At 39.5% G+C, this 21185-nt stretch overlaps 2 protein-coding genes across 2 annotated transcripts; both read right to left on the bottom strand.

Moving 5' to 3' along the window:
• Window positions 1-4708: 4708 nt before the first annotated feature.
• Window positions 4709-12333, bottom strand: suv39h1a (SUV39H1 histone lysine methyltransferase a). The gene is made up of 6 exons (XM_070968916.1): window positions 12288-12333; window positions 11594-11739; window positions 9315-9974; window positions 7308-7454; window positions 6797-6926; window positions 4709-5333 (listed from the first exon to the last, which is right to left on the bottom strand). Exons 1-6 carry the CDS (start codon window positions 12304-12306, stop codon window positions 5200-5202), a joined length of 1236 nt encoding a protein of 411 aa, XP_070825017.1. The 5' UTR covers window positions 12307-12333; the 3' UTR covers window positions 4709-5199.
• Window positions 12334-14271: 1938 nt separating this feature from the next.
• Window positions 14272-20938, bottom strand: LOC139334575 (organic solute transporter subunit alpha). The gene is made up of 6 exons (XM_070967546.1): window positions 20853-20938; window positions 19802-19953; window positions 19578-19651; window positions 18567-18748; window positions 17201-17554; window positions 14272-14715 (listed from the first exon to the last, which is right to left on the bottom strand). Exons 1-6 carry the CDS (start codon window positions 20917-20919, stop codon window positions 14291-14293), a joined length of 1254 nt encoding a protein of 417 aa, XP_070823647.1. The 5' UTR covers window positions 20920-20938; the 3' UTR covers window positions 14272-14290.
• Between the last annotated feature and the right edge of the window lie 247 nt (window positions 20939-21185).

Below are 21185 nucleotides of genomic sequence, written 5' to 3'. Positions count from 1 at the left end.
AATGTGCATATGTGTTGGATGATGGTTACATCGATGAGACAGGAAATTGAGATGGAACATACTGACCAGATACATAATGCATTAAGAAAATATCATTCCTGCATACACTTCCTCAGTATTTCTAATGTTGACCCTTTTCCTGACACAAGATCTGAATGTGTTCAAACCAATGAAGTTTACTGAAAGTCCCTTTTGTAAACCGTGATGGATTATTATTATTGGACCGGATTTTTTGTACATATTTAGGGATAATGGCAGTAAAAAAAATAAATAAATAAAAGAAAGAAAAAAGATTGAGATAAAACATCTGGATAGGCCAAATGTGACCACATACAATGGCCTCTCTCTGAATGTCAAACTACAATTATTACAAAAAACCAAGAGTTGGACATACACAACATTTCACTTTGACATCAAGTCAGCACTCAAATTGTTATTCTCTTTAGCGGATAACACCAAGTTATTGTTCAGCTTGGGTCTTCTCCATTATTCCTATCAGTATAAATAACACTGTGAACTGTGGCCCCACAGTCTGATGGATCAAAAAGTGTGAGCAGTCAGATGATTACACAGGTTGGAAACAAACCATCAGGTCAGTTGGAAGGTGAACAGTAAAATTCTATACAACACAGTTTACAAACCCATTTCCTTCCTCAACTTTGACCTGAGTTTGACCTCAGTTTTTCCATTCAGTGAAGGATTATTACTGACACTTTGGGTGCACTTACCTTCAGTTTGACATGCAAATACGGAGGCAGATAACAATTTGACAATTGAATGTTCAAAACAGTCTTCTGCTGTGTTACATGCAGAGTAACAGCAAACATAATAACAAGATCTCACAGCAGGTATTTACAGTTGATCTTTGGGAATAACTCTAAATATTGCAGTGTCTGTGAATTCTCTAGAAACTGTTTAGTTATAAATCCAAACATTAATTGTCAAAGGTTAAAAGACACATTAAAAATACTAAAAGGTTTTAAGGATGTGAAAGGAATTTCTGACCACTGAAAATCAGTGGCAGATGCTGCAGTTTGCCTTTGTTTTGTCTTAAAAAAAAAGTGGTTGAGCTATTACGCATGTCTCTGGTGATTTCTGTTTTTTGTTGTCAGTTTTGTAATGAAAATAAATTTCATTTGAAATGATGAGAACATTATTATGATTACCTGTGGAAGGTTTTCTCCAGAATTCCTGGGCACAATGGTGTATCGATTTCAAAATTAGATTTTATAGACTGTGCACATGGAACATGTATAAGAATATGTATTTAACATCCTGTTTTGGAAGCTGAATGATGATGATGATGATGATGATGATGATGATGATGATGATGATGATGATGATAGGGTAGAGTATGATGGGGCAGCACTATTGTTCCAGTAATGTAAAAGGTCATTTCACCTAAACTACAATGACCTCACAGACCTCTGGTCGTATCTAGCCATGAACATTTATGTGACTTTATTTGTGTCTGTTTTCTGCCTCTGACATTTTTGCCTCTGAGCTCACACAACTAAAAAAGTCAACACCTCATTCCATAATTGGGATAATTGTTGTAACCAGTGAGTGCCTCGAAGGTACAGGAAATCCATCCAATCTTCACTTGTACAGCTTGCATTTAAAAATGGTTATAGTTTCCATGAAGATTTTTCATGAAGGAAATGTGCTTTTGTGGAGCACAGGAATGCTGGGATTGGAGTGTACTTAGCCCAGGTGGAGGCAGTAAAGCTGGAAAGCTGATTTAAATAAGTCAGACTGCTGGAGCCTCATACTAGCTCCAGCTGAACCTTTAGCTTGCATTTTACACTGAACAGGAACTGTGGACTTTGCTGGACTCTTCAGTTCACATATGCACATGGGTAAGATAAGATACAACTTTATTGATCCCATACTGGGAAATTAAGAGTCAGCAAGAATAACAAGTATTATATTAAGACTTGAAAAAAACCAAAAACAATCTATCCTTATACCTCAAACATCAGACTACAAACCATTCAGTCAGGAAATAAGTCATCTATACTATAACGTGATCCAGACCAGCTATCTGGCCGATGTGGCCACCTGAGTCCCTTCACATCAGGGAGTCCTGATCCTCCACAAATCCAGCAAATCCAAAGCAATCCTTGACACACGAGGTGAGGTAGACACTCTTATGGTTAAATGATTGGCTTTTACTGAGAACACACTCAACACCACTCTGACCTACATTCTCGCCCAAGGAGCTTTCAACGCAGCACTGACAGGACAGTCACCAAGCACAATGACATAATTAGGGCAGACTTTGGTGTCATGATGGTTGGCAAATCATTAAATCCCTTACATTACACAGCCTATATACATACACACATTACACATACCCTCACACACACACACACACACACACACACACACACACACACACACACACACACACACACACACACACACACACACACACACACACACACACACACACACACACACACACATATATATATATATATATGATAATAAATAAAGCAGCTGGAAAGGGAAAGTAAAAATGATAAAAGGGGCCGTAAAAACTGAAACTCTCCTCAACGCCTACTTTGTGGATCTTGTACAGTTCACATCGATCAAACTGGACCTCTAGATCCATCACCCATAGATAGCTCCCAAACTATCTACTCTGGAGGTCTCTGAATCTAAAGTTAATACCATTCTAAACTCAATAAAGAAAAAAGACCCCCTCTTTCAGATTCATTCACTCGGTCGATAACAAAGACAATTAATTGCTTCCAAAAAAAGGGGAAGTTTGGCTTTGGGAGGTTGTTTGGTATGTAAACTTGTATGACCCAAATCAGTCATTGTTGGTCGCTCCAAATCAATTGGTCATACATGGAAATTATTTTCTTTGTTTAATCTCTGCAGTGTTATCCAACTCCTGCATGAAGGACTGACCCCCCCTTAACACTTTCACACTGAAAAGCTTCACACTGGATTTGATGTCATTCATTTTTAAGTAGTACTGCATTAGTTCATATATTTTTCTAATATAGGGCAGGTGGCTGCAGGATTGTTGTACAGGAGTACTGTATCCGAATTATTCAGTACAAAGAAATATAAATGCTAGGCATTGTGCTGTTATTAAAACAGGAGATAGTGAGACTCCAAACATTTTCTGCATGATGTGGCTGAGTTACAGCTGCTCAAAAGCACCATCTAGTGGTTAAAAGTGTTGCATATTTAGAAAAAAAACTAATGTAGCACGTAAAATTTAATAGAACTACAAGAAGCATGAGATAATTTTGAAACCATTTATTTACATTGTCTTTGCTCAACACCTACTTAAGTACTATCAACTAAAATGTTTAAATATACACACTGTAAAATAAGCTATTTGACAACATGAACTGTACAGCCACAAGGAACATTATTGGGAAAAGTTACAGCTCCCCTAACTTCACCATCACTCTATTGAAAAGTGTTTGGCCATGCATGTGTTACCTGCTCAGTTCTGATATTGAGTCTCTCATATCTTTTTTCTCATACGAAGTTTCCTACAACGACACTGAAGACATATCTAGGTGTAAAACACGCCAGTCGACTGTTGTATTGTCCTGACCTTTGTTCACCTCTGTTGCTGTTGGTGAAAGGAAGTACAGAGGACGAGGACGCGTGCACGCGCGCACACACACACACACGCACGCACGCACGCATGCACACAGAGCAGCAGTGTTGGCTTAGCTGAGGTTTAATCCTTCTGCAGGTTCAAGTTCATTGCATAGTAAGCCATGTGGTGGGGAGATGTGCATGACATGCTACGTGTTGATTGGTAGTTGAAAGCCAGTCACAAATCTGACACATCTGATGTGTTAAAGGCAAACGTCCTTAGTGTAATTTAAGTGCCTGTCAATTTGTCTGCAGTGGAGGTGGTGAAGTGGTTTTGTTCAACAATTTTTGTAACCTTCAACCCATCACATCCACTTCGTAAACTGCTGTCAATTTACATGACATTAACGGAGTGCAAAACCATGAAAGTTGTCGAGGAGACTGTAGTCTTGATGAGATGAATTGTACACATGGGTATAACAGCAGACTTAGAAATATGTACCATATGTACCAAGGAAGCAGAGTTCATGGAGAGATATCAGAGAGGCAGTGGGATGCAGTCAAGAGGAGAATATAAGAGCAGACTTTTCACCTCACCTTCCAGTGTGGACATTCAGAACAGCTAGTAATACTTGGTAATTGGACAACACATTGAATGAACCAGTTCTTTTGAAGCATACTGACACCTTAACCACCATGCACTGTTCATCAACTGAGCATCAGGTACACAGTGAAGCACAAGTGACAAGACTGAAGGTAAAAGAAACAATAAACAAAACTTCAATTTTGAGGGGAAAAAAAAAAAAAATCACATTTGATCTTGGACAGCTACATCCACAAAATACATCAGTCTCCGCCAAAGGAACAGATGACAACAATGGGCAACAAGCAGGGTGGCAGCAACTGGGGAGATATGTGAGGTGATGTGTGAGGTAGAGACAACTGAACCAAATCCTCTTCAAGTCCAAGCACTGACACTCACCATGGCTGGAGGGAAGGAGAGTCAATTGCTAGCAGTTTGACATTTACACTGTAAATGTTCTGATGTGAATAGTGCAGAGTTTCAAAGCAGCAAAATGGGCTGCTAATGGGTGTGAGAACAATATTGGTGGGGTGAGGCAAACCATTAAAACTGTGGGTTGTTCACATTTTTATTCCAGTTTATTAAAACAGTGGCTTTTGTATCATCATCATTTCTATCAGTTATGGCACTGTACTCACAAAGTGAATAGTTGAAGTCTGGGAACAGTAAAATAAATCCCAAGAGGTCAAGAACAAACCAGCAGTTTATCCAGATTACTTAAACTACCATTTTACTTAAACTGAAACTGTGAAATGTTGTTTACAACCCCTTATTGCAAAGTACAATACAGCAGGTCAAAGTTGAAGCCACAACTGGGTCTATTAACTGTGGTGGTTGTTTACAACAGACAGGGCATCCTAATTTTACTGTACACCTACATTTTCTCTGCCAAGTAAAGTTGGCTAACATGGAGGTTTGTTTCTAGCCTGTTTATGTTTCTTGACCCATCAGACTTTTTAGTGATGTGGCACGTGTGTGTTTACAAATCTGTACAATTTCCCACATCCTTACACAGATAAAGTTGTTGTGCTCCCAGCAGTCCCTTATCAGAACAGGTATTTTCGACACGAATCCGATCCACACCGACACTCCACTCGAATCCTCTTCTTTGGAGAGCTGGGGAGCCCTGCTAGACTGAAACTGGAGTCCATTTTGGTGCTTTCTGTGTCAACTGGATCAACTGGAAACAAACAAGAGTTGGGTTGGAACAGGTTCAGTTGACAAACCAGCCATTGTTAATCCCCACCAAATAGAAAATGGAGCCCTTTAATTTTGGGCTGTGATGTACCAAGGCTAATGCATTTTTTCAGAAATATTTTGTCTGGATGACAATATGACTGGATTTTCTCTGTAAGAAAGCCATTATCTTCTCTTGTAATGAAGCAGGGTCAAATAATAGTATAATATAGGTCAGAGTATAAAAAGTTATGTACTTAAAAAGTAGACTCAGTCTTACATAAATTATGGGGGGGGGGGGGGGGGTGGAAAGTCACCACCTTAAGTTAAAACACTGCATCATACATCATACACTGTTTTGTGCCTGCCTTATGCTGGCCCCTTGTAGGGAGCTGGATGCTCTGCCAGTGTATAAACTTGTACTTCATGGTCATGTCATTGTTGTCCATTGTTGTCTGTCCCACAACTGAACAGAAACAAAGCTGTATTGCTCATATACAAAATATACAATATGTTGTTAGAACTAGCACAAACAAAGGCAAATGTACTTTGATAGTTTTGTCGACTTTCATATTTTACCATACACAATAGAGATATATGATGACTTGGGGGTTCATAGATTTTCTTCCATTCAGCAATTCAGGTAGACATATGCTGGGTACCAGGATGAGAAAAACAAAAATGTGAAATGATGACACCATCTAATCAAAATGAAAGAGGATAAAATATATAAAAAGGGGTTTATGTGGAGCAAATCACAGTTGTCCAGGAGCAAAAAAAGGGCTTCAAAACATTTTGTCAAAGCCTAAACTCAGGGCATATGTGCATATCAAACAAAGGTTTGGCCTTGAATCATGTTATAGCTCGTTTTTCTAAAGGCCTATCTAGTTGCACAGTTTATCTCAAAAGCCTGACACAGAAGGCTAGATGGACTGTTTAATTAGTATCTATTCAGGTTTTTCCAGAACTACACAGTAAAGGTTTCTGTCTGTGATTTCTGTTGTACACAATGATGGTCTGAAGAATTGATAATGAAATATGCTTTAGCTGTTTATTTCTGGACTTGGTCTGTTGTTTGAAAATGTATACAGTGAACTCTGGTCCTGGCATGTATGAATTCAAGGTGTCTCATAAACCCCTGCTAGCTGGCCATAGATATGCCTGACACAATAATAAACATTTCATTTGCTATATGATTTAGATTTATTTGTCCCTCTGCAAGGAAAATTGTTTCCACCTTCTTACACAAATACATACACACATCAAACTACACAGAAAACATCAAATTTGACAAATAAATACATGAATCCCACACCATACACCCACTACCAGTGTCTAGACTGTCTAGTCATCAGCCAGCTCTTTCAGACTGCTGATGATCACACAGGTCTATATTCTGAACATGATCCCTCTGACTGTCCCTAAAGGTTTGTTCAAGTTCAGATCTGCTGAATCAATGGCACTTACTTTGCATCTTGTAGTCAAAGGTGAGTTCCTCTCCTGCCCGGATAGCCCGTGTTGAAAATAAAGCAATTCTTGGCAGCCTCTCATCAATGTTGTTGATGAACACATTAAATACCTGCAGGTTGGGGTTGCACTGCGGAACACAACATGTGTCACAAGCTTTTCATCCACACTGACTATGGTTTATAATACCAAACAACAAAAGCAACAGCATACTTCTAAAATGTATATGGTGAGGAAGGATCCTTTTCAAGACACAAATACATGTAAAAACATTCTCCAGTCTGATTCCTACACATATAAATAATGAAACACAGAAAAAGGATGGTGGCACTTCTATTTTCTGTTCATTCACAATTCTAATTATTGAGAGTGACTCATGGGAAAAAAGACAAAGTTATGTCAGGCAGTAATACATTAGAAAAAAAGTTTGATATGCACACGTCTCTGCTGACAGAGTGAGCTCTCAGCCAAGCTGCCTGCATTATATTCTTTTCAGTTTGAAGACACTCACGCTATGGTTGACAAAATGGGAGATGTTGCCTTGGTGAGCTGCATCCACTGTGTACACGTCCTCCACATAGTCCAGATCAAATAGATATGTAGAGCCTTGGCGGTCGTACACATGACCCCTCCTTTCTGCTTCATCTGTTGTGATGATCTGGAGGATAAGACAGAACTGTACTTGGATAAACTTCTCGATGTGTTTGATCATTTTTGGATACAACATAAAATAAAGATTCATTGAAAAAACTCAAATGCCAACATCAGATTTGTACTTGAAGTATCAATATTAGTATAGACAAGCTCAGACACAAACAACTGATGTTGAGTACCACTGATTTACAGAATGAAAGTGGCATCAGCACTGCCCAAAACTGGAGAAGTGTCAAGAAAAATATCCTTGTGCAATTTAATAGAAGAGCCCTGCAATAAATCATACCTTTGTTTAACTCTGTGGATTCACGTTTTCTTGACAGTATCAGAGATGTCATTTTTTGTTTTGAATCTATCAAAAAGGTATTTCTAGAAACGCCTTTCAATAGAGTGCCTTGAAATACAACCCTGCCATTAATGAAAGCCTTGGGCAGGCACAATCTGCTGGTTCCCATTGTGTCCTAACTCGAAATGATTAGTCATGACAAGAATTCACTGTTCATATTTGTTTTATCATCAGCCAACAAAACTGACATTATAACAGTCAATGATAGGGACGTCCGAGGCAAGTATTTGGCCCTGATCCTGATCCAACTCCCTTATTATGGGGTATATTTGATACAGAGTCCAATCAAATACATTTATATATACCTGAATTGTCAGTAATTGATTCAATTATTTTGATGACGATATTCACCAAAGTTTAACTGGATGATGGTGATGCCTCATTGATGTCAAGCAATCAGCTAGAGAGAATACATATTACTCTGTTGAAGCTGTTGGAAGTTCAGAAACACTCACATTGTACAGTACTGTTACAGAATGATGCTTCTTTCATCTCAATCTTTGGACAATACAAAACCGGGGTTTCAGGGAGCACAAAAGTCTAACAAGAGCAGAGTTTAATTATGGCCTGTCCATCAGGTTATTCACAAAATTAACACTGATTAGCCTATTAGCCTATATATATATACCCACTCTCATATGCTGAGAAATGCTGCACTGTACACCCTGGTTGTTATTAAGGAGAGTGGTGTGTTTTTAGAGTTGAGTAACGAAAGGACTGGATTTTGATCAGCTTTATTTTAATCAATACCAATCCTTTAAAATATGCCCAGATCAGTCCCCAGTTTTTATCCACGTTTTAAAGAACTTATTCAAGTTTTATTCACGTGTTCCAGTGTAAATTGCTCATTTATCTTGTTAAATGCTAAATATGTGTTTAAAAAACAAAAACTTTTTTATATTTTATTATATATCAAAAGTGAATGGGAATTTTCAGTCCAGTTGAACAAAATACTCAAGTTCAATTCAAATAGTTTTCAAACCAACAGCAGCATGTCAGTGATGTGGTTCACACACTGTTCACATGTTGCTCAAGTGCAGACGTGATCAGTTTTTAAAAACCCAATGCTGCTATATCACATCTATTCTGTGACATCATTAAGTGAGAATACTGGCAGCAGTTCATCTGGTGTGCTCTGCACTTCTCTCACTAATGATAATGAAGTATGATTGGGTATGTTGTGACATACAAGCAGCAAACAAAAAAGGGTATATAGCCAATAGCAATCCATCCATAAATGAGGATTGGGTTTGGACACCTGCACAAGTCATAAAATAAAACTGTATGCTAGCCATGCAATTTTAATATGACAGTTTCTGAACAATACCAATTTCAGCCGTCAGCTGTTCTGGGGACGAATATCACTTGTGGTTTTGTGACAGTTTTTGACAACTTCAGGTCTGTTTTGTCTGTTTTAGGAACCTAGATGGCTTTTCCATGGTTAGAAAGCTGTATTCGGCCAAAACCTTAAAAATGAATTTGCTGATAATAAAAAAAAGGGTTTTCACCAGCTCTTACCTCTCCCACGTACTCCATGACGAACGTGTTCTTCTTGATATGCTGCAGTGTGCGGACACCCCATCCCCGGCCGTTCTCTGTTTTAAAGATGCACAGATCAAACTGGATGCCCTTCTGCACCACTCTGTTGGGACAATCGGGGCCACAGCTGCATTGGGAGTTACACTCATATATGGGCTTCCCAGCACGGATCCGGACCTGCCCCCTGTCATTGTAGGCCATGCGATGCAGGGAGGCCCCGGGACAGCAGCCATTCACCGGCTCCTCTAAACAGTTTTTACACTCACAACCCACTGCCATCTCATCTAACACAATGCCCTGTCCTACTTTGTAGTTGTTGATGTAGGTGAAGTTTTTTGGAGGGCCCTCAAAGTCAACTTCATTGATGACAAATATGCGACCTGGGTGATTGCAAGTCTGGTTCAAATGAGCCTCCCACCGCTGCAGACTCTGGCGGAGTTTGGCTTTCTGGATCAGGAACGAGGTAACTTCCTTATCCAGCTTTTTGGGGGTGCAGCGTCTCTTGTGGCGCCTCAGCTCCTGATCCAGATCCAGGTGGAACTGCTTCATCAGTTTGGGGCATTTGAGATTCCTCTTGGGTTCCCACGTGTTATCCGACTCTGGGAAGCCCTTCCACTTCACCAAATAGAACTCCTCCTCCTAAAACACACAAAAACTTAAATGTGAGACAAACACTGGATTCATTTATGCGTCTTTATTTGCACATCAACATAGACAACAGATAAAAGCTGTCTGACAATTCACAGCACCAAACTGGCACTCAAGGCTTAATGTAATTTCAGTAGGGCTGTCAAAATTGACTATGCAATGAAATAGACTAATTAAAATAACAATTTTGTATGAAAGTGAAAAAAACAGCCTGGTCCTCAGAGTGCCCCCACAGAAAAATTCTAGCCCTTGCACAAATGAGTTATGGAACCCTGCCATGCCTTGTGTTATGACTAGGTTGCAATACATTATGGGGGTAATGTTTTTTATTTTGAGATCATTTTTTTTTATTGGCCAATAATTTGTTAGTGACGTTGAACATACAGTGTAGCTGGAGATAATTGCACAGTGATCCTGATCTGATTAAATGTTATTTGTGATTTCCGCCAACTATTCCAGACCAGATTGATTTTGATTTTGAATAAAAATTGTATACAGACCTTTGAGTAATAAGTCTGAGAACTCCTGTCCTACACCAACTTTCTATTTATATTTTGAAGTTTTAAGCATAACTTTGCTTCAACAAACACACTGGTTAATTCCAGCTTGTAACAGGCATTATTGTGCACTTGACACTGAAACAGGAGCCTGTTCTTATTCAAGTCTACAGAGATTCTGATGCTTTTTCCAATTTATTTTACTAATGACTGGTGATTTCTTATATTCTTATTCAACTGTTGTTATATAACTAAGAGGTATATTTGTCCAAGGACCAAGCTCCATCGCTAACTCCCTGGTTTATTATTTGCCTTCAAGAACACTGCGATCATCTGCTGCTGGTCTACTGGAGGTTTCCAGCAACAGCTGAAAGAAAACTGGGGATGCAGCCTTTGTCCATTACGCCCCAAACCTCTGGAACACAACCTTCAGATATCAGGGAAGCTGCTCACTGAATATTTTTGAAAGAAAACTAAAAACTTATCTCTTCACTTTAGCCTTTCGCTAGCTATGACTTCTTAATACAATACTTTTGTGCTGTGTTTTGCTACACACTGCTGCACTTCTTTTAAAACGTTGTTTGGTTTTATGCATTGTCTTTATTCCATCCAATTTTACATTCACTTTTTATCTGTTGTTATATCCATCCTATATCCTTATTCTACTCTATTTTTACCTAGATTTTGATATTTTATTGTGGGGTTTTATGCATTGTCTTTATTTTTATTGTGATCCTTATTTCAATCTTATTTTACATTCATTTTTATCTGTTTTTATGTCCATTCTGCCCTTTTTATGTAAAGCACTTTGAGCTGCAACTCCTGTATTAAAGGTGCTATACAAATAAAGTTTATTATTATTATTATTTTCATTATAATTAAGTGTAGAGACGAGCGTGTCCAATAGTATTGCATATAAACAGATCGATAGATATATGGATATAGAAGGGAATAACAGTGACCTGGACCTTCAGACAGTGTCCAGAATATAACTAAGTCAATGTTCAGTGTATAGGCACATAATGCATATGTCGTAACACTTGCAGCGTACCGTAGAGGAGAGGAGCTGTTAATAGCAGTAAGCAGTCATGTGTTACAATACTGACAACTTACCTTAGTTTTCTTGTAGTCACAGAGGAATTCCACCTCATAGTCATTGATGTTGGCTCTGCTGACCCCAAGCTGTTTACAGTGAAGCCTCTCTCCACGACACAAGGCTTCCAGCTCGTCCCTGGACATTTTACAGGGCACGCTGCAATCTGACACAGCAATTCCAGCTTTTACAATTTGAATTGTCGTGTAGGACTACAGAGGCCTCAATGAAACATCAGACGACCGAGAAACACAAATAATCCATTTAAACATTATGTAGCTTGACGAGTAACTATTAACGCTATTTTTTACTATTGTTTTATTTTACTTTATTTTTTATTTTTTTACCCGCTAAATCATGCAGCCTGTCCCTTCAATGTACAGGGCTAAACTTTACAAACGCAATAATCAGTGCTTCTTAAAATACATAGAATACATTTAATCTTAACCAAAGGTACTTTGAATTCACAAGCGGAGGATTTCCGAACAAAACAGGCTGCATTTAACTGCCGAAGTGCCTCAAACAACTAACCTAAGTTCGTTTCCGACAGTCACCACGATACAATCCCATCGCTCTTGTTAATATTATGTCTACTTGAAGACAGGAAAGCGTGCATATTCGAGATCTTTAAAGGTTTACACTTATCCTAAACCAAACAGCGATAGTAAATAGACGTATAATGAAATATAAAGTAATGTAGTCATCATGAATTACCTTTCAAATTTTCCGCCATGTTTTCCGCACAGCCGCCAAAATAGAAGAAACTATACTGATGGGGAGGATCCTACTCCAGAGTGGTCTGTAACGGCTGCTAATTGGATGAGCGTCATGTGTCAGTCCTCTCATTGGCTCAGAGGGAGTCTGGAGGGACGGCCAAAAGACTTTTCCCAGGATGGCGAAGTCATAACCCGCCCTCCTTAAACTGTGAATGGTAGTACTCGTCGCCTGTGGTGGTTAGGTTGGTTGGGTTAGGGTATAAAACGTGAGATTGATTAGGAGAAGAGATACAGAGAAGGGTGGGTCATTCCTTCTGCATCGTGAGACAAAAAAAATCAGGCGTTATGGCAAGTTTAGTTCTATGAGGGCTGTACTGTATAGTAACAACTATACATGTAAATATGCATACTATATGCATGTGTGTGTGTGTGTGTGTGTGTGTGTGTGTGTGTGTGTGTGTGTGTGTGTGTGTGTGTGTGTGTGTGTGTGTGTGTGTATACATAATCACATAAAACTGCATTAAAATATGAACACTTCCATAAAGAATAAGGTGTGCCAAGTTGCATTAAAAAGTAGTAATCATCTATTTGGTCTTCTATATAATGGATATTGCAGTGGGAATGATTCAATTCATTTCAATTCAATTCAATATTCCTTTATTAGTCCCATGAGGGGAAATTCCAATTTACAGCAGCATAAATAAAGTGGATAGAGTATTGAACAAGTGCAATGCAAATTCAAAACAAGTATATATACAGTAGAGTGGGATAAAAGAATAATGTCATCCTAAGAAGTTGTAAATAGTATTTACAGATTGTTATGCACAGATTATTGCACGGATTATTGCACTGATTACTTTGAGCAGTTTCTGTTGTACAGTCTGACGGCTGCAGGAAGGAATGACCTGATGGAGGTCCTCAGTGCAGTGAGTGTGTGTTGGAGGGGGTGGGAGTCCTTGACTGTCATGGAGAACAGCTTGGCTGTCATCCTCCTCTCTCCCACCTCCTCCACCAGTTCCAAGAAAGAGTTTTTGTGAGTTTTCTATTGTCTTTCTGCTGTCTGGCTGGTAGTCACTGTGATCATCATCACATTTATGCAAATGCATTAAATATGAACAATTTGAGTGGCAGTATTCAAAGAGGTTCTCCATATACACACACAAAGAACCAACCACATTCTGACTGGTAAATGTATAGACATGGGAAACAATCATGAAACCAAAACAGTATGGAGTGTACGTTTCTCTCTTGTCTGCACTATTTTTTTTTTCTGTCAGTGTAGAGCACAGGACGTGTGATTTAGTAGCATGTTGTAGCACAAAAAACAAAGATGCAATTTAATTTGTTTTACTGTAAATAATGTAACGCCAGTGTACAAACTGTTATACTAACTGTCACATTTAGCTGACAGTTTTGTCCAGAACTATGTATAAATGAGGTACAATCAAAGCCACAGTAGATCAAGGAGAAGTAATGTTGCAGGTACATGCAGTGATGCAATGAACCTGGATGTCAAGGTGTAACAGTTTCTAGCCCTAAAAAATCCTTATATTACATGTTATATGTTCTCATATATCATTCACCAAGTCATCAACAAATTATCACAATTAATTGGTGTGGAATATACAACTGCAAAAGAAAAACTATTAGGAATATGCAACAAAACACACATCTATGGATTTTAAAGAACTAGAAGCAGCAAAATTTCTCATGACTTTCACATCAATCAGATCACATGGTATAATATTCCCTCACTCTGCACCAGGTTGGTGCAGTTTGGAATATTCAAACCACAAAACTGAAAGCTAAAAATGTTTGGTGAATCTGCACCAGGTAGAGAGGAAAGTTTTACACCCTTGCACAGTTTCCTATATGTTAAGTACTGTGTGTCAGTTTTTGCCCTATTTATAATGGTACAGGGTGTGCAGTTGTCCAAACAAGTCCTCAGGCCTCAGTCCTTACCCTGTATTTAATCTTTTGTTAAGGGTCTTCAATACCTGGTCAAACCACAGTGACATCCTCAGAGTCCTGATAGTTAATATCAACCCTGACAGTAATGTGGCTCAGATCTACACCAGGTTCCTCTGCAGAACTGGGATCCACTGGCTCTGGCCTGCGTGACTGCTGACTTCTGGCCTGAGGGAAAGGGAAACCGTCCAGAGGTGCGTGTTCTATTCTGCACAGGCTGTCCTCGTTACTGTTGTAACTGGGATTGGAAATGTTGACGAGGTAACGGCTGGGCCAAGCTTCTTCTGACAGCCAGCCAGACATCTGACCATCGTCTGTTTGAACAGCCTTTTCCATCTGCCAGACACCAACGGGCCCCTCCACATCCTCCACCACACTCAGCTCCACCTCACGGAAAGTGTGGCAGGCATACAGGCCAATGCAGAACATTTCCACTATCACACAGTAGTGGTAGATCACTGACAGTGGACAGAGAACAGAAGATACAGATTTGAGGGGCATCACCTGTTAATGTATATGATTACATGTCAAAAGAAAGGCTATTTCATATCCTGGCAACGCAATGGACATACGCTTCAGTTAATTACAACAGTCAATTACAAAGGAAACAGCCATATGTATCCTTGCCTCCTTTTCAATTTGTCTGTTAAAACTGGCAATTCAGTTTTCATTTATAAAATGCATTTTATTAGATTTTTGTTATTTTTTCTTCTATTTTATATGTGACTAAAGGAACCAGTCATCTTTTAAAAATTACAATTTCATTACTTGATCTCATTTTTTGTACACTCCCCTACTTCAGTCAGTGATTTCCTACATTTCAAAGAGTGCCTTCGCAGAGTAAAGATCAGAAAATGACGCTAAAATTATATTTTGAAGGTTTTCACGAGGGTCCCTGTGACATCTATTTTGCAACCTGCCTGTGAAAGTTCATGAAATGTATGGATCTGCTATTTGAAAAAAACAAAAAACAAAAACCCATCTATTATTCAGGGTGTCATACCCTGGTCCAGAGGAAGCAATCTATTTTTGTGTAGTTTGAAAAGTAGAACTTAAACTTGACATCTTTCTGTTGCTGCATTAAGATTGCAATGAATTTCAAGGTGTTGGTCCCACTAGCAAAGTCTGGTGATGTTGGTACCCAAAACACATCTGCAAACTTAAGGAAGTGGGTAAAACTGGGCAGCCCTCTTAACTTAATGGGAGTTAATGGGACAACATCCATCATCTGCCTGAATGCAAGTGCAGGTAAACCCACATACTTTGACTGCGCCAGTGTGTTGGATGGGTTCTGCCATTTCCATGGTATGCCTCTGCTCTTTAATTCAAAGGGGATAACATCAATGTGACAGCGGTTGATGAGTTTTGGATCACTAAAACATTTCCTGCTTTGAAAATGTGCTTTAACTGTGTGCCAAAATAATCTAAACGCAAGGTCCACCTAAGGCTGCCAACCACATCTCATTCCAAGTCTCTTAAATTGCATCCATGTTTCCCTCATTAGCATCTTTTCCTTGCATCTTACTCCCTCCCACTGCAGATGCATGAGGAGATGCAAGGAAACCATGCAAGGAGAGAAGAGAGGAAATCTGTTTTTAGTAGGGCTGTCAGTTTAACGCGTTAATTCGATTAATTAATTACGCTGCAAATTAACGCGCTATAAAAATTAACGCAATTAATCATGAGTGGCAAGTCAATGCGCAAGCATTTTAAATTTGGCCCTTTGAGTGACCCGTAGGCTGCATCCTACCTGCGCCACTAGTCAAAAGCAGGGTGACAACAGACGTGGATGCAACACCGGAGAGCGAGGCAAGCCTACTTGGACCTTTGAACGGCAAGTTTATTTATAAAAAGAACAAAGACGGGACTATTAACAAGAACGCAGTGATTTGTACCTTGTGTAAAAAAGAATTTTCCTGTCACCGTAGCAGCTCCAGCCTGAATTATCATTTAAACGCTAAACATGTAGTTGCTGCTAGTGCCGCTAGTGCTACCGTGAGCTCACTCCACCAACCCACACTTGCTGAGTTAGGAAAACGAATGAGCAAAGCCACGACAGAAAAACTGACAAACTCAATCGCAAAGTGGGTTGCTGCTGATTGCAGGCCGATTTCAATCGTGGAAGACGAGGGCCTAAAAGAGGCGTTTCAGATAGTGTCATCTGACTCTAATTTCCAGCTACCGTCGAGAACTACAGTGATGAAAAGAATTCACCAGCTGTAATGTGAATGTCAGTGAATTGTAATGTCCTAGAATTCAAATTCTTTATTTGGGGACCTTTAGCAGATCTGAGATTAAAATGCGATTAATTAGATTAATTAATTACAAATCCTGTAATTAATTAGATACATTTTTTTAATCGCCCGACAGCACTAGTTTTTAGACATCACATGAAGCAACTGGATCAGGTGTCAGTTGGCTTTAACAGCTGTAGAGACTTTTGATACATTTTTGTTTGTACATGCATTGTGCTAATACTAATAAAGGCACGCAGTCATCACAGAGCGGTGGGGTTTTCTCACTCTAGCCTGTTCAGAGGCACAGCAACCATTTCAATTGGCAGAATACATTTATAATATGTATTCATCATTTGCATCTGTAGTTATTGATATTCTGAATTTTAAGTCATTATTTAATAACCCAGAATGTGATCATTTATTAGGCTAAATGTTTGAGGAAAAAAATAAAGTATGCAACCTATATCGACACTCATCAGCCTCACATGTGACTGAATGGAATTAATAACAATAATAATAATGATAATAACCATTGTCTTGTGTTGTTTCAGGATGGCTTTTGTTTTATGAAAAGACCAATTGAATATCTGAGAAAGCATGTAATCAAGTTACACTAGACCTGCTAGTTGTTCTCATTAACTAGCGTGGTAATGGTAAACACAATTTGAGACTGAGATTGGAAGAGGCTAGATGTGCTGTGACTTACACTGAGACCTGGTCAGGACAGAGAAGGGTGGTGTGCAGGGGATAACCTCCAGAGCACCCATGGTCTCTAAGATGCCACTCTGCAGGCCACACAGCACCAGCACCACAATGATGCAGATGAACTTGGCTCTTAGTCCATAGCCATGTAAAGCACTCATAGTGGCTTTGTAAAACAGGAGGTGACCGTAGAAAGACACGAAGGTTGACACACATATGATACCATTCACATACAGGTTTGGGTTGACTGAGTCCACCTGGAGAACAAGAAGGTGGTTGTCACTGATTTTATTCTTCAACTTTTCCAGTGTTGTTGGTGCAGGACCTGCCCAAGAGCTTACAATCAATCCACTCAAAGCAGATCATTTGAAGCTTTGTTTGTTTTAAGGGAGTGAACATCGCAGCTTCAGTAGGCTGTGAGCAGGGCTATAATCTTTCAAGTCACAGTTTTCCTTAAATGAACCATCTGACCAAGTCTGCAGTCAAAATGTTTCTAGCTGTTCTGAATGTCCACACTGGAAGGTGACGTGAAAAGCCTGCTAGCATACTGTCCTGCTCCATCCCACTGCCTCTCGTACAAATAGAGATAACAGCACACACTTGTGTGCATGTTTCTGACCAAACTGTGAGAAACAGACTCCATGAGGGTGGCATGACAGCCCGACATCCTTTAGCGGGACCTGTGCTCACAGCCCAGCACCGTGCAGCTCGATCCCATTCCTACATGATGAGGGCATTGATGCCATTGACTGGTCTTCACATTCCCCTGACCTAAGTAAAATTGAGCACCTATGGGATGTTCTGTATCGGTGCCACCAAGCACTACCACAGACTGTGCACAGATTCATCATGAGCATGCCCAGACACTGACGGACTCACTCCTGAGTCACAGTATGAATTGCCATGATGAAAGTAATGCATGTTGGATCAGACTGTGATTAAACTTTTTTACTTTGATTTTTGGTGTGATTTTGAATCCTGACCTTGATGATTTCGGTTTCCATTGACAGTTGTTACATTATTTTGTCCTCAACAAATTATACAATGGACGTCAGTAAAGATTTTCAACTTTAATAATTCATTCATCATGATCCCATGTATGATTTAAGTGTTCCCTTAAATTTTTGGAGCAGAGCACATATGTGCATGCATTTCATTGTGATATTGCCAATGTTTGCAAACTGCAGGTAAAGTTGCAGGCAATAGATAACTATGCTACACATTGATACTAACAACCACTACCACAGACAAGCGACCCAAACTGCCACCATCACAATTCTTAACATGAAGTATCTGTGTTGGCCTCTAGATTTTAGCTCCAAAAACAATCATTGGCTCTACTGAAATCTATTCAAAAAAATCCCATATTCAATGCAGACTTTTATCTGCTGCATACCTGTTAATGGCCACCAATGGGAGACAGCAGCAGCAGCAACAGGGAAAGGGATCTGGAGATACCTGCTGTCCAGACAAAACAGCCAGCATATGACCTTTCCCTCCAAAGAAGTCTGTGATCAGTCCCATGAATTTCAGCAATGTGATGGAGTGATACCTGCACAGACACACACACCAAGGTGAAGGAACAGTCTGTAACAGAACTGATTTTGGTCTTTAATCAGGCTTTTAACTGACTCATTTAGCTATTTATAATTTCTTAAGCTGACCTTTATTCTTACATTTTCTAATATTATACATATTTTTATTTTTTATTGGGTTACCTCAATGTTTTATTTCAATTGTTTTAGTCATTACTTATGGTCTATTTTATACATTCTATTGTTTTATTCTCAGTTTTAGCTTCTATACCTTTTATCTTATTTTAGTGTTCTAGCCCCTCATTTTCCAGTGTTTCCTCCTGGGGGCCTACCACACCGGGATTTGATTCTGGTTCACCGATGGGGGTGCTGTTCCGTGGATGGCCCTGGCCCGGGTAACTAGAGAGCTTCACAACTTGGTGTGGAGCCTCCTGCCTGCCTGGGCTGGGGTGGTCCCTGTGTCAGCGCCCCCGCAGTCATGGACCATGATTCCTCTCGGTGTGCGTGGCCCCCAAATGATAGCTTCTTCCTCACCTCGGTTCTCGGTGCCCAGCCATGACTCCTCAGCGACAGTTAGTGTATGTATGTGGGTGTGTGTAAGTTTGTGTGTGTGGGTATGTATGTCTGTCCATGTATGTGCGTGACTGTATGTAATTGTGTATCTCTGTGTATATTTGGGGGGGTGGGAGGTTTGGGGTCACACTGTTTTGTAATGTTGTTGTTTTTAACCCCTGTGAGGCACTTTGTATTACTATAAAGTATGAAAAGTGCCATATAAATAAAGTTGATTTGATTTGATTTCATTTCATTAGGGTTGTAAATTTATGTCAAGACATGTTAACTCACAGTGAAGCAATGAAATTACACAGTGAGGAAGAGCGTGGCACATACAGTGCTATGAGGGAGTTCACTGCAAATACCTACAATAAAACGAACGAACGTCAAAGATTGAGACACAATGCAAGCAGATCTTGGACCAAAGAAACTTTAGATTTGTGGTGGTCATCGATCTCGTTCAGTCTAGCTACCAGAGGAGGAGCTATGTGTGCAAATGAGGAGGTTCATGTTACCAGGTACATTCCTAATATCCACAGGTACAGCTGTTTTTGTCTGGATGAGGAAATGTGGCGTATGAAGGAGCCCACCTCCTCCAGAAACACCCCCAATAAAATGACAGTCAGGCCAGCCAGGATGAGAAAGAGCCAGAGCTCATTTTTAATGGCTAACAAAACACATAGTCACACAGTCTCATCACACACTGTCACACTGAGGGCTGGGCCGTATGTCAAATATTTCAAGCTAGTCTAGACACTGAGAATGTCTCAAATTAGCATCCTCATGTAGCAATATCAAAAAAAGATAGAGAGGTGATCTGTGACGGGTGAACCATATTTAGTTTATTTAAGGTTATAAAATATTGCATCTGTGTTTTCTTGGTATTTGTCTTCCACAGTTGTTTGTGTCCCAATCTGAATTTTCTCCCACTGTATATGACAAAGTCCAATGCTTTCTCCCATTTCTGCTTCTTTTTAGTTCTGTTCAGAATGGTTTTCCAGTTCTTTCTGATTTTTTTATGGTCCACATTTATAGAATCACACACATTGAGGAGAAACTGAATAAAAGGATGTACATCATATGTTGTTTTATTCTAGGGAAACTATGGCATACCATATCTCAGTTGCAGGTATCTAAAAATCATTTGTTAAAAAACGCTAAATGATATTCACACAAACAAGGTTTTTATTTCTAGATCAATTTGATTACAAGTCAGTTTTATTTATATAGCACCAAATCACAACAGAAGTTGTCTCAGGATACTTTCCATATAGAGCTGGTAAAGACCGCACACCTCAAACTTTAGTGGTATTTATTAAAGCCATAGAATGAAAGAAACACATGTCAAACTGCATAACATTCAGTATATAATCAAAACATGCCAGAATGGTGGCATATCATTCAGCCATTATTACTTACCCCTGGTCACATTTGGTATAGTAACGTTCTGACAGAGAAAAAAAAACGCTAACTGCTTAAACCAAAGCCAAGCAGTGATGGAATTGAGATTGTTTATTATCGTTCCATATCAACACAAGTATTGAGTAGGCAAAGAACTTTACTTACCCCTGAAGATTTGTGATGACAGGGGGATCCCAGGTCCAATCCAGCTACAGTTGGCTCCTCTTCCCATTTTATATGTAATGTTACTCTGTGCTCTGTCCACCTATCACACAACAGACAAACAGGAGCAACTTTATCACAGTCACCCTGCTTTTGATTAATTGTTACCTGAATGAGACAACACCAGACAAACCTTATAAATCTCCTGGATCAGAACATGAGGGGTTGTGGTGTTGGGAAGTTTCCACAGCCTTTGTCCTGTCATTTCAGTGTTGATCTGAACAATCCTGTCTGATTAGAGACATTAATGATTGACTAGGTACAGGTAAGAGGATA

This window comes from Chaetodon trifascialis, chromosome 8 (genome assembly GCF_039877785.1).
Source record: "Chaetodon trifascialis isolate fChaTrf1 chromosome 8, fChaTrf1.hap1, whole genome shotgun sequence".
NCBI classification, from domain to species: domain Eukaryota; kingdom Metazoa; phylum Chordata; class Actinopteri; order Chaetodontiformes; family Chaetodontidae; genus Chaetodon; species Chaetodon trifascialis.
Note: the sequence above shows the minus strand (reverse complement) of the source record. Positions and strands in the feature narration are given on the sequence as shown.